The following is a 14328-nucleotide window of genomic DNA, read 5'->3' as shown; positions in this document are numbered from 1 at the left end:
AAATCCTAATTGCAGAAAACAAAGAGAGAGCATGAGAAGCAATCAGTCATATGATCATGAGGCATTTGAAGCTGGAAGCAGCTGCAACTATAACTATGGAGGTGATCATCATCAATCTCTAATGACATTTGAAGGAGGCAGCAACAATGTTGATCACGCTCTCCATCTCCATCCGCAGGTTTTAATTATTTCTCTGACCTGTTTGATATATACACATGATGTTTCTTAAGTAACATATATAGATGTTATGCAGCTGGGAGTTAGTCCGATTGGTTTGAGTTTGAGAAAGTCTAACTCTCTCATTAACCTGGTGGAGATGACCTTAAGAGAACAAAAGACACCGCCACTGCCACCTCCTGAGGAGAAGAAACTCAAGGCTTCTAATTTCCCTGCTCTTCTCTTACAAATCGGCACTTGGAAGGTTCTTTTTCTTTTCAATTTCTTATTTTAACACATGTTTCTTTACAACATAAAACTAACATGTTTCTTTCAAAACTTAATTATTTAATACTTTTATAAAACTACACCCGCAATTTTTATCAACTTTTTTAATTATACTTCAGTAACTATGTTAATTGCACATGAAAGTTTCGGGTTTTTTTTTAATATTAATCTAATAATTATAACAAGTATATTAAATCATGCTTTACCTTTTAGGCACGCATTAATAAACAAATCAATTATACTAAGTAACTAGTCTACACATAAGATGGATCTTGATTGAGCCCAACCCCAAGTTTGACCCTTAAAGCCCAGTTCCTACCACGCTCCCATCAAGACTTGACCTTATTTTACACAAAACATAAAACAAGCCCACCTTTTGAGCCTCGGGTAGATGGGGTGGGGATGAGCTTCTAAGACTTGGTTTTGGACCGGGCCTGGCTAAACACCTAAAGGATGAATAATAATAATAATAATAATAATAATATATCTACCGACTAAAGTTCTAAAATATCATCAGAGAATTTCCAAAAACGAAGGAGATTTGGTAGCTAAAATTTATTACGCCAAGAAGAAGCTTGTTTGGGAATTTCTAGATGGACCTCTCAAGAATAAGATCGAAGTACAGTGGTCTGAAATTTCGGCGATTATGCACCAAGGCCATCATGGCCGTTTAGAAATCGAGGTCATTCTCATTTCTTTTCATATTAATGATGGTTTTCATTTCACGTCTAATGTGGTCATATTATGCAGTTAAACCAACCTCCACTATTCTGTCGAGAGATTAATCCCCAACCTCGAAAGCATACGCAATGGAAGCAAACTACGGACTTTACCGGAGGTCAGGCATCCATCTGCAGGTATCTATGAGTACAAGTGGTATGACGAGTGGGTGGGTGGGGGTCATATATCAGTGGAACCCCTCACCCACATTCCCACCCTCCACGAGTCCAGGCCTTTGACGTGTATAATTAAAAAAATTATATTTAGCGAGTAATAATTTAATTATAAAAAATATTTAATGAATTTGTATGAACAAAAATTTGACGCATTAAACGACTTTCCATATGTTTGATGCGCCAAGTCTTTTTTGACACATTTCTTTCTTATATAAGTTATTTTACTAATTTGACTCATTATAGATGAAACATAACTCAATCTAACTCTTTCACATCGTTCTTGCAGACGACATTCAATCATATTTGCCCTTGGAGTCCTTGATAAGCAATATGAGAAGCTTCTTCAATGTGACAAGCGGCTATTTACTTTGAGCCAACAACCTTTCCCGATTAACAACTACCCATTTTTCTACCAAGATCCGAATCACTACTTGGATTACTCCTACGTGAATGTTCACCATGGACCACCTGCTCCGTATCATGGCGATCTTGATTCTAATTTGCTAATGTCAGGTAGAATACTTTTTAGGGTTATCTGATTATTAAAAACTAGGTATAGCACATGAACAAGTTCAAATGAGTTTGGTAACCGATTAAACAGGCAATTTTTTGTAGCGAGTTTAAACATGTCACGTTGAAACCACGTGTCCTTCAAAATATTAGATGTTTTTAAATGATATTGCATGTGATTACAAAAGTTATATTAATATAATAATAACGTCATACTTCCATTAGGAAATTTATGCGCTATAAATGTATGTTTGTTAACCTTTTTATTAATAATCACTTTGAAGGGATGTATGAAACTCATGTTAGAGTACAAGATCAATGGTCACAAACCGAAATGATAAATGAAGATATTAATCCGGCAGCGTACGTAAATGGTGGGATCTCAAGCCTTGAGGAGTTACGTGACAACTATAGAATTGGCATCCAAGAACCTACTTCTTGGATGGGTGTTCCACATGTTTATGAGCTTCCATGGGAGTCAAGAATGGAGGATTTTGGAGACTCGTATAGAAACCACCAATATAACCCTTATTAGACAGGCATAAGAAAATTATGTGTTTGTTGTTAATAAAGGATGATGTATAACTAGGAAGCTTTCAGCCGAGTGGTATCAAAATTGCCCCCACTATTCATAGGTTGTGGGTTCTTTCGTTGTGAGTGTTTTTACTTAATAAAAATGATTATGTGTGTAAAAAGCACACAATTATTCTATTATATTAATATGAAGTCATCCAACTTTATAAGCCATCCAAGTATAATGCTTATTATTTAAACATATTGTATATTAGGATTAAGGCTGAATAGTGATTAAGTATTTAAGCTTTTGTATAATCATCATATATCCTAATCATAAAAACAGATCAACTTAATGCAGTTTTATATGTCCAAATTTACTCGAATAATCAATCAACTTACCAAGTAATTCCAAGCTTACGGCATCTACAACACTAAACCTCGTCTAAGATCCAAACCTGCCACCTCAGCATGTCACGTCATTTCAAACCCACATTTTCTCCGACAACAAACCCTTCCAAACTTTCAACTCATCACCTACTTTTCTTTATATTCAACCTATTAATAATTTATTTTTTAATCTATAATTTATTTAAATAATTATATTAGAAAAATTATTTAATAAATTATATTTCTTTTACTTGAAATATATTCAAATAATTAAAATTACGGGGAAAAATTAAAATAAAAAAAAGACAAGAACTCTTGATCTTGATCAAACTGTCTATGTGTCCAAATGTGCTCGGTCAAATTTGAAGGATGTGATGAGCTTCCCTATCACATGGGTAGGTTAGTTTAAATTAAATGTTGAAATGAAAGAATTAAGTGGAGACAGGGTATTCAATAGCACCCATCATAGAGGAGATTACAAAGGCATCAATGGACGGTAATATATAATGTTAGAAAGTTTTGAATCGGTGGGTATCTCCAAAATTAGACTATTTTTGTTGGCGAGCAACCATGAATAAAATTCTATGGTGGAAATCGGAAAACAAGAGTGGTATGTCAAAAGTTTATTTTGCTCCAGGCGCGGCGTTGAGGAGTGAAGGGGTATGGTCCCAAAAACCTTGCGCAAGCGCATAGGACCATACCATAACTTCATTCCAAAGTCATCTTAAACAGGACCCTGCGCGGCCGCGCAGCGGTTCTAAACAAGATTTGTAGAGATCAGCCTTCGATTACCATGCGCTGGAGAAAGGAAAGACAGATATTCAACTAACACCCTTGCGCGGGCTCGCGTAAGGGGCTTGAAGATGAAGTCCTAAAAATGTCCACGCGTATGAAATCAAGTCTTGAACAAAGGAATCTTTTCTGTTACAACAGAATGGACACGGGACAATAATGCAATGGTTCATAGCTGTAGATCTTCTAGAAGGTCTTAAATGCTCATCGTGCATACCTTCATTCGGTTACAACTGAATATGACGTGGCATCATCCTAGACACTCATCTAAATCACGATGATGGCAAACAACTTAAAGGGAGATCTACACAAAACCACTTTCCATGTGGCATCTCCCCAGCCATTGATCCGATCCACAATCCGTGTGCATAGATGTGGAATTAACTATTAACGGAAAAAGAAATAACCGCTAACGAAAAGTGAATTCCATCATTTTCTCCGTCACCTTTTTGGCGCCAAAAACTTGGTTATAAATATGGGGATTCATGTATGATCTCACAAGTTACTTTCACATACTTTCACTCCTACTACTTCATCTTTTCCTTTGAGATCACTGTACTTATTCTCACGTCGGAGGGTGGTCACAGAGAGAACCCCCATTCTCCCTGTGGCGAGTCTAACGGCTTCCTGTTTTGCAGTGTTCTCTGGTGGAGTAGTCCTTAACCAGCCATCGACGAGAAGATTAACCTCTTTATGCAGAAACTAAACCCCAGATCTGATTGATTCCGGTCAACTCTGATCACTGTTTCTTCATTGGCGCCCACCGATTTTCTGTTTTCATTTTCATCTTCTTGATCGATTCATTTCTTCCTCTCTTTTATTTTCAATGGCAGAAGGTCTGATAAATTACCCACCACGTCCTCGACCCAAGGACAGGAGCGTTTTTGCCCTTGCTTCTCATGTCGATGGAATCGTGGGAGAAACGTTTAACGACGATGATGTTCATCTTGATATGAATCAGGTGCATGATCCAGTTACCTCGGAAGTTCAACCCGGAACTCCGACCAGCTCAGATGTATCTTCGGAGGAAACTCCGATTTGTTGGTTTGTCAAAACTCAAAGGGCTTTGAATATAGTTTCTGCACAACCTTGTGCACTAGCGGCTCAAGAAGCATCGCAGTCACATGGTCCTGCAACTCAGGTGCAATCCCCAACCGCCCCTCGAGTATGTTATTATGATTCATCATCATACGTGTCAGCCGACGATAAAGCAGTTTACTCTCAGTCTAACACCATATATAAGCTTACTCATTCTGGATCTAGACATCAGGATCATCGTGCAAAGCAAAATTCCTAGACACAATATGTTTTCACAAGGATGGACCCAAATTATCGCAACAGCGGGATACCCAACCTAATTGTGAAAACTACCAAGGAGAGCTCAGTCATGTGGTACAAGATGTTGGTGAAGACATTCGTCAGATCATTCGCGGAAATAACGGTCCAAGCAGTAAAACAAAGCAAACATACATGGTGCAAGGAGGACCATCGCGCAAGCGCAACAACAAACGAAGTCATAATCAACACTGGCGTGAACAAGTCATTTTTCCTGTCATACCAGGAGGTCCCCAAGAGGAACGACCGGTCATCATAACTAGTATTTTTGGTCATTATCGTACTGATTACATGTTCATCGATCCGGGCAGTTCTATGGATATTATCTATGAGCAGTGTTTCAAGCAGGTAGACCTAGAGGACAAGGCGCGCTTGAAACCAATTGATTTTCCTTTAACTGGTTTCTGCAATGAAGCCGTCTTTCCGCTGGGTCAGATCTCCTTTGTCGTTACACTCTCTGATGGTGAACACTCGCGCACCGTTCAAGTCAATTTTATGGTTATGCCAGCTACATCCCGCCATGATGTATTGTTGGGTAGACGTTCACAAAGGGAGTTTAGCATGATTACTTCCATACCACACACTGCTTGCGGTTTTCCGACAGAAACCGGAGCATCAATTTTATATTCAAGCAAAGAAGTCATGTCTGTAGACGACGAACCACGAGTAAAAGCCGCGAAGCCATCTCCATCTAACGAACCAGAGAAGTGGGTACTCAACAATGAATACCCTGAGCAAACTATTTTGCTAGGACACACCATATCACCGACAATTCGTGTAAGACTGAAACAGCTTCTATTTGGACATTTTCGCATGGTCCCCAGCGGACATGACCGGCGTACCAAGAGATGTGGCGGAACATTGTTTGAATGTTCGACCTTCAGCAGAGCCAGTAGCACAAGGAAAACGCGGTCTGGGTCCGGAAAAGACTCGCGTAATGAATGAGCAAGTGGCTGGACTACTTCAAGCCGGCATATTACGCGAAGTCCAGTATCAAACCTGGGTGGCTAACCCAGCAATGGTGCAAAAGCATAATGGCGGATGGCGCATATGCGTTGATTTCAAGGACCTCAACAAGGCTTTCCCAAAAGACTGCTACTCTCTCCCGGAGATAGACAAGAAGGTGGATTCCTTAGCTTCCTTCCGCTGGAAATGCTTCCTAGATTGTTACAAAGGTTATCACCAGGTACAAATGAAGGAAGAAGACGAAGACAAAACAGCCTTCCGCACGGATAAAGGTATTTTCTGTTACACAAAAATGCCTTTCGATCTTCGCAACGCAGGAGCTACATATCAATGCCTAATGGATAAAGTCTTTGGGGAAGACTGTAACAACCCGACTTTCCAGGTCTATCTTATATCTGTCATTTCTTGCTTAATTACTTGTACTCTTGAGATTCCGATTATCGCAAAGGGTTTAAGCTATATTTTTACAACGCATGATTACGACGCTTATTCAAAACGCAGTTATCACATTTAACGCAGTGTACAATGCTACTTATACGCATTTTATCGCATATTACACTGCATGTTTATACTAAACGCTATCTCAACGCAAATGCAACGCAAACTCGAAACGTAGCTTTACTTATATGCATTTAGTTGTTATATGTGTTATTTGTGTGATTACTTGTTTGATGTTATGTGACTATCTCAACGCAACGCTTACACGCTCAACGCTTACTCGCAACTCGCTTAAACGCAACGCAACGCTTAACGCACAAAACAAGAGTTGGAAAACTAACTTGCACAACACGGCTGTCCGAATGGACATCCGATTGAATGAACATCCGTCCGGATGACCATCCGATCGGATGGCCATCTGACCGAAACGCCATCCGACCCAAACACCTCGCACCTTGCACCGCCTTAACTCCTCTCTCACACTATAAATAGTGCCCGTACACGTCCTTTCACTGATTTGACGTCTCCATCCGACCACCTACACTTAAGTCACTCTCAGGCACTATTTCACGCGATTCAAGGCTATTTCGTAAGTATTTCCCCTCAAATCTTGTACAATCATCATCACTACACACTTCTACATCATCTTCTCCATCAAAATCATGCATTTTCTTCGCGAAATCGCCAGATTTGGACTCCTTGAAGGTGGTTCTCATTCAGTTGCATATGCAAACTGTTGTGTGATGTCATCTCACCAAGATGGATTGCCACCCGATCGGATTGTAATCTGATCGAGTGACAAACTGCTGTGAACTTGTTCTCACTGAAGTGTACTACCAATCGGATTGTCGCCCGATCGGACTGCCGTTCGATCGACCGACCTGAAAGATAGAGATACTTCTCTGTTTTCAAAATGCTACAACGAAAACTTCAAAAGACAAGCCATCATATACAAACACATCCATCCCAAACGAGGTAACAATCCAATCGAATGGTCACCCGATCGGATGACCATCCGAACAGATTGTCACCCGATCGGATTACCACCCGATCGGATTCCTGTCCGATCCCTTGACACTTCGCACCATTTTACGTGCCGCTTATCGTTTATGCTATCGTTCTAATCAGGCTAACTCTCTCCCTAGCGCTCCCTTCAATCGATCATCGCTGTGAGTATACTCGAACCCTTTTTGCTTTACGCACTTTTGGGTGTTACATACGTTACTTATTCTAAATCACATCAAACACACTGCGCAATACTTTAACGCTAACCGTTACCGCATGTTATACGTGACTTAATGAATGCCTGTTTGTTATGTTTACACATGGAATGCTGTCTACCTGCCTTAGCAACGATACTACTATAGTTTGGACTCAGCACTTGTTCATTCAGGGGTTGTTAAGGACAATTTGTTACATGGCTCACAGTGGTGAGTGTGTATTATGAACTGCCTCGGGCAGTCAACCGGGTCAGTCACTGGTATCGATAGGTTTATGTCGATAACTAACGTGCTTCATTTCACACTGTGTACGTGCTGGTTATGCGTAAACAATTTCGAACTCTATTATGCTATTATCAAACTTGTATGCTCACCTTTACACTATGTGTATTGACTTTTACTTTAACGTGTGTGGCAGGTGCTTAAGATGTTTAAATGCTTGGCTTGCTGTGAAAACGAGGCTAGGAAAGGTCTAGAAACCAATAAACGAATTGTCTGTAATTGAAATCTGAGTTGTCGGAACAGAACTATTTGTCTTGATTTTGTCTGTAATAACTATGCTACTTGTTATGTCATGGCATCGGACGTGATGTTTAAATAGTTAGTAATCGTAGTTGTTATGGAAACTTCTGGACAATCTGTTTCGCTCAGTGCCGCGCCCTGATGATTCCGCCATCGGTTGGGGTGTGACAATATGATTAAAACATGATGTCCATCCTTTCATAAGTTTGGAAAGTTACAAACACAAATCTTTTAAGTTTCAACCCAAAATTCTCAAGTTAAGTTACAATACAAAAGTGGATGACATCTAAACTTGGACTTTATGTCTTGAAAACAACACCTGCGCCCAAGATCCATCTTGTTTCCTGAAATATATGTAATTTTGAAAACATCAACAAAAGTTGAGTGAGTTCATGTGTTTCTGTATGAGTTCGAATAATCTTGTAAACATCTGTAAGTATGCCTTTTGTAAACCAGTATGAAAACGTCTATAAACAGATCAATTAATGTGTAGCCTAGACATTAATATGTGTGCAATGGCATAGGAAGGCTCAAACCTTGCGGATTTTGTACCGGGCTTCCGGCTGTAAGACATAGTCACCACCTTCGGCCACTTTCGGCCCAGGGGTGGGGCTTGTTGGTGCATATGTCTGTCGACTTCATCTTGTATCGAGTCTTGTATCTAGATAGGATAAACCAGAGCTCAGTAGTCAAAGAAATAGGATTTTAGTATTGATTGACCAGTTCACACGAGCTGGCAGTGCCAGTTCATGCGAAGTGACCACTTCGCACGAAGTGGGCAGTGGCAGTTTCATGTGGACTGGGAATCCTATAAATAGGTGACTTGAGATTTCATTTGTAACATTGCTGATTCTGGAGCAGAGGTGCTGCCGAAGTGTCAAGTGGTCTGTAAAGCTTTCAAATCAATATACAAGACAGTTAAAGTGATTCCTAGTGTATATCAAGCTGATTCAACATTAATACGTCTGTTTCTGCCTTTCGTATTGATCAAAAACTCTTCTGAACGACTCGTTTTGGTCGAATCTCGATCCTACAAGTGGTATCAGAGCTCAAGAGGAAGAGTTCTTACCGATTCAACTTTTTTTCATACAAAAATCTCATTTCTACTCACTTTCTTCACATTTTTTCAAAATTAACGGAGATTTCACGGTTAAAATGGCCTAATTTTTACATATAACTAGCGAAATACTGTTTTAATCAATCCTTGAAAGAATCAGCACCTAATTCGACCTATAACTTGATCAATTTTGACAAAAATCAACTGAAAACATGTCAGATCGTTTGAAATTTGTCCAGTTCGTGTGAAAGTGGTCCAGTTCGTTTGAAAATACCTCCACTTCGCACGGTTTGGGTCCAGGTCTTGTGAAATCATTCCTCAGTTTGTACGAATTGAGGTCAGATCGTTTGGAATTAGACCAATTCATTTCAAGTGGTTCATCAGTTCGCATGAAAGTATAGTCAATTCGCACGTAGTGGTCAATTCGCTTGAAAATTGTGTCAGGTGATGGAGAGTGTGAAACGTGAGCCTTAAGTGTATTAAGTTGTGTGAGTTAATGCGTTTTATGAGATTATATGTCACACCCCGACCGCGTATAACATGCAACCGCGGCGGAAAACGTCGGGGAGTGTTGTGAACAGAATTAATTTGTTTCATAACCATGGCATACAAAGTTGTATTTTATTTATAAACAAGAGTAGTACATTGTTTCAAAACAAGAAATACCAAGTTCATAACATATTTATACTAGTCTATCTTCATTGTTAAGCTCTAAGGCACAGGTCCGCCCTAGTACTGTGATCAACGTCTTATGGAACAACTCCTGAAAACACATGTGAAAGTAGGTACTTCAGCATAAAAATGCCTGTGAGATACATAGGTTTTGTGAAAATGTGATTCATGACTTGAGTTTAAAGAATGTTTAATAACAGTCAGTCATGAACCTTGTACTTTGTCTTGCTTTATAAATCATTTGAAAAACGATAACATCAGGTGATATATATAGATAAGTGCAAGGTTAAACGAGTAACCAAGTAAAATGAGTTGAATATGATAAGTTGTTTTGTAAGATGATGTTTTATGAAAAGTATGTTATTTGTATAAAATGTTATATGTTTAAACTGAAATGATTTAGATAACGCTAAGATATGTAATATTATACAAACATTTATATATAGGAAGTACCAGCGGCGTATCCACCACGTTTGCATCATATTGCATACTCCACGTTACTCAAACCATTTACCCAAACCAATCCATCATGTAAATTGTTCATGTATAACCCAAATGTCAAGTGTTATTGTGTAAACCTTGTCAAATGTCTATGTTCAATGTAAATCATGTAATGTGAAATCCCAAAATGTATCATGTATGGTAAGCGAAATGTATCAACTTAAACCATATGCACAAAACAAGTCGTTGAAGTAAAACGTGGTTTAAATCAACGTTATGTTCTGTGGAAAATGCATGCTCAATTGATATTAACATTTATGCGGTATTGTAAACTATGCATACATCCAAGCCTTGAGACTGCGGCGATAAACCCTTAAACAAATTAAAGGTTTATCTAAGTTATGTATATCGAATTCGGTCATTCCTTCCAGTCCTATCAACCCAGGACTTCAGAAACGGGAGTTATCAATTCCTGTGGTACCACTACCTACTAACGAACGGCGTAGCTAATGTTAATGAATGTATTGTTCCATGTTAAACAAACCAAATGTCATAACAAAATGAAGGCATGTGCCCATATGCTGAGTAAACATATGCAGCAGAAATGTTCATGTAAATCAATGTGTCCATATGCTGAGTAAACATATGCAACAGAAATGTTCATGTAAATCAATGTGTCCATATGCTGAGTAAACAGATGCAACAGAAAATGTAATGTAAATCAATGTACTAGGTACGCACACAATGGGCATACATAGCATAAAATGTAATGAAATCATGTACTATAATGTACTAATGAGCATAGCAGATATACAATGTGAAAACATGGAAAGCATGAAAGTAACAGATAGGCACATGTGTTTCACCCCAAAACAGTTTGGAAACAGTAAAAGATGGGGTTCTATGTACTCACCTGAGATTGCTTTGAGTTCCTTGTATAATAACCAGATAATGCTAAAGATCACGGAATATCAACGGCACCTAATAGGTAGCTTATGTTAATATACCGGACCAAATCGGAAGGATCGGACAGTACGCGGGTTCGAAAACCAAACGAGTATGGAGACTCGTGTAATATGGTTTAACAAAGCCTACATACTAAAATGAAACTTAACCTAAGTGCTTACGGTCCATCACGACCCGTTGAGGTAGCTTATGCCACCCTAACGCGTCATTCGCGTAGAACGCGTATGGAACGCCTAACATTGCGACCACAAGGTATAACCTCGGAAGGTTATAGCTATGGTCACCTAATATGTTTGGTCGGATCCTAAAGATCGACCAAATGGGTCGGGTTCGAAAGTATAAGCGATGGTTTAGATCGCTTACCTTACGACCCTATATAAGCACTATACTAAACGTGACGAGCTAAGCATGTTAGAACATGCTTAACTAAGTTTAGAAAACAGGTTTGGCATCAAAACAAACGGCTTTGATGCTCACGAGTAGTTTGGTTACAAAATACGCAAGAATGCGCATTTTGGCCGAAACTACGACTCGTCACTGAGCCTAGATAACGGGGTAATCAGTAGGTATGGTCACTACGGACCATAACCATCGTGATCACGCTCACGTTATGAAGTTCCATGAACTTCGCATCGATCATAAGCTGGTCAATGCAGAAAGTCAACAAAACGTTGACTTTCGGACTCGAAAAGCGAATAAAAGAGCGAAAGAAGACTTACGGAGGGTCCCCGAGTGCTAATCTAGATCAAATAGCTCAGGTATGAAACAATGGTTCCAACTTAGAGCTTTAGATCTGATTCTTGTGGGTTTTTACACAAAAGGGGGGGGGGTATTTATAGGAAAAGTGGAACCGTTAGGATCGTTTATCGAATATCGTGCCGCGATCTCGAGCGTACACTTGTCAAATTCTTGTGGTAAGTCAGAAATTGCCCCTTGGCTCTTGATTGGGTGAAAGGGCATTGCCTCTTGATCGAACGAAAGGACAAACTGCATTAAATGCAGAATATTTTCTGTCAGACACCCTCACGCGTCCCGCGTAAGGATTTGGTAAATCCTTACGCGCCCCGCCTAAGGTTCCCAGATCAGAATTTACAATTTTGGTCCCTGCACTTCAGAAACACGTATTTTGGCCCATTTTTGGCACGTTTAAGCCCCGTTAACCTCATTTCAAGGCTCTAAGATGAAGTTAAAGTGTAGGGGACATGAAATATGCTCAAAAATATTCCGGATGTCGGTTCGTTTGGCCGTACGATTGCGATGTTCGCTTAATTACGACGGAATGCGCATAAGCGCGAAAGACGATCCAAATGACGCGACAAATGGATTTTTCTCATGCCCGACACTAAGGCATAATATAAGGATGCTTACATAAATTTTTGGATGTCCGGATGTATTCAGAACGTAAGTTATGCGCGAAAGTGCAAACTTATGCACTTTTCGACACTTTTAGTCCCTGAATGATCCAAAAGTTTATTTTAGCATACCAAACCCCTCAAAGCCTATTTCTAAGCTATGTAAAGGATATTTATGGTATGTTTAACTTATGGACATGTTCCGGAATGTTCGTTACAGTTCAAATTGGCATACTTTCGCAGTTTGTCAAGTTTAGTCCCTGTAAGCGAATTAACTTGTTTTTGCCATACCAAAGCCTTCAAAACTTATTTCTAAGTTATGTAAAGGTTATTTAAGGTATGTTGAGTATATGTTGATGTTCCGGAGTATTTGTCGCATTAAACTAAGTACGTTTACGCACCAGTTTGATTAAAATTCTCTAGAAAGCGATGTAGAGTTTGAATTTGTACAAAAGTCAAAACATGAAAAATGAAAAACACAACCAAACAAACATTGGGATCAAATAACATTATTTTATTGATAATTGAACTGTTCACAATGATTACAAGCACAAATGTTACAGTCTCCCCTACTTGTGGAAATTTCGTCCCGAAATTTATTTAGAGGAAACTGATTGAAAAAGATGCGGATATTTTGCCTTCATTTGATCTTCACGTTCCCAAGTAAACTCGGGTCCACGCTTAGATTCCCAACGAACCTTGACCAAAGGAATGCGCTTGCGTTTAAGCCACTTGACTTCACGTTCCATGATTTCTACCGGTTTCTCAACAAACTTCAGTGTTTTATCAACACGAATTTCGTCAAGCGGTATGTGGAGGTTTTCATCAGCTAAACACCTCTTGAGATTGGACACGTGAAAGGTTGGATGAACATTTCCAAGTTCAGGGGGTAACTCAAGCCTGTAGGCTACCTTACCGATTCTTTCGACGATCTTGAATGGTCCAACATATCTAGGTGCAAGTTTTCCTTTCTTTCCAAATCTGATCACACCTTTCCAAGGTGAGACCTTAAGTAATACACGATCACCGACTTGAAAATCCAAGGGTTTGCGTTTTAGGTCCACGTAATTCTTCTGACGGCTTCTAGCTGTCTGAAGGTTATCACATACTTTCTTTACCTTATCTGTTGTCTCTAAAATGAGGGCAGGTCCAGTAAGTTGAGCCTCGCCAATCTCATTCCAGCAGACTGGTGAACGACATTTTCGACCATAGAGAGCCTCGAAAGGAGCCATGTTGATGCTGGAGTGATAACTGTTGTTGTAGGAGAATTCAATCAATGGAAGATGTGAATCCCAACTACCACCAAAATCGATCACACAAGCTCTAAGCATATCCTCCAGTGTCTGGATTGTTCTTTCCGATCCATCCGTTTGCGGATGATAAGCTGTGCTCAGATTAAGTTGAGACCCCATAGCAGATTGCATGGTTCTCCAAAAATGAGAAGTGAAACGAGCATCTCTGTCAGAAATGATGCTCAAAGGAACACCATGTCTAGCTACAATTTCATCCACGTAGATTTGAGCAAGTTTGTCAGCCGAATAATCCTCACGGATTGGCAAGAAATGCGCTGATTTAGTAAGACGATCAACGATTACCCAGATGGCATCGTGACCTTTCTTTGTGCGCGGAAGTTTAGTAATGAGATCCATGGTAATGTTTTCCCATTTCCAAACTGGGATCTCTGGTTGTTCCAATAACCCGGAAGGACGCTGATGTTCAGCCTTAACCTTAAGACAAGTAAGGCATTTGGATACGTATAAGGCAATGTCTTTCTTCATACCAGGCCACCAATACTAAATACGAAGATCCTTATA

At 39.6% G+C, this 14328-nt stretch overlaps 1 protein-coding gene across 1 annotated transcript; it reads left to right on the top strand.

The window, feature by feature from the left end:
• Positions 1–2571, top strand: LOC110927909. The gene is made up of 6 exons (XM_022171237.2): positions 1–178; positions 254–421; positions 962–1126; positions 1195–1301; positions 1627–1853; positions 2135–2571. The coding sequence occupies exons 1-6, from the start codon at positions 32–34 to the stop codon at positions 2383–2385; spliced, it is 1065 nt and encodes a 354-aa protein (XP_022026929.1). The 5' UTR covers positions 1–31; the 3' UTR covers positions 2386–2571.
• The last annotated feature ends 11757 nt before the right edge of the window (positions 2572–14328 follow it).

This window comes from Helianthus annuus, chromosome 3 (assembly GCF_002127325.2).
Source record: "Helianthus annuus cultivar XRQ/B chromosome 3, HanXRQr2.0-SUNRISE, whole genome shotgun sequence".
In the NCBI taxonomy this organism is placed as follows: Eukaryota; Viridiplantae; Streptophyta; class Magnoliopsida; order Asterales; family Asteraceae; genus Helianthus; species Helianthus annuus.
The sequence above is the reverse complement of the archived record's forward strand: the minus strand, read 5'-3'. Positions and strand labels throughout refer to the sequence as shown.

What these genes read in the sequence shown, in the direction of transcription:
- LOC110927909 (XM_022171237.2), top strand. Translation starts at nt 32, where the DNA reads ATGAGAAGCAATCAGTCATATGATCATGAGGCATTTGAAGCTGGAAGC. An exon ending in TACAAATCGGCACTTGGAAG is followed by an intron (nt 422 to 961) that starts GTTCTTTTTCTT and finishes AAATATCATCAG; the next exon opens with AGAATTTCCAAAAACGAAGG. An exon ending in TTCTAATTTGCTAATGTCAG is followed by an intron (nt 1,854 to 2,134) that starts GTAGAATACTTT and finishes ATCACTTTGAAG; the next exon opens with GGATGTATGAAACTCATGTT.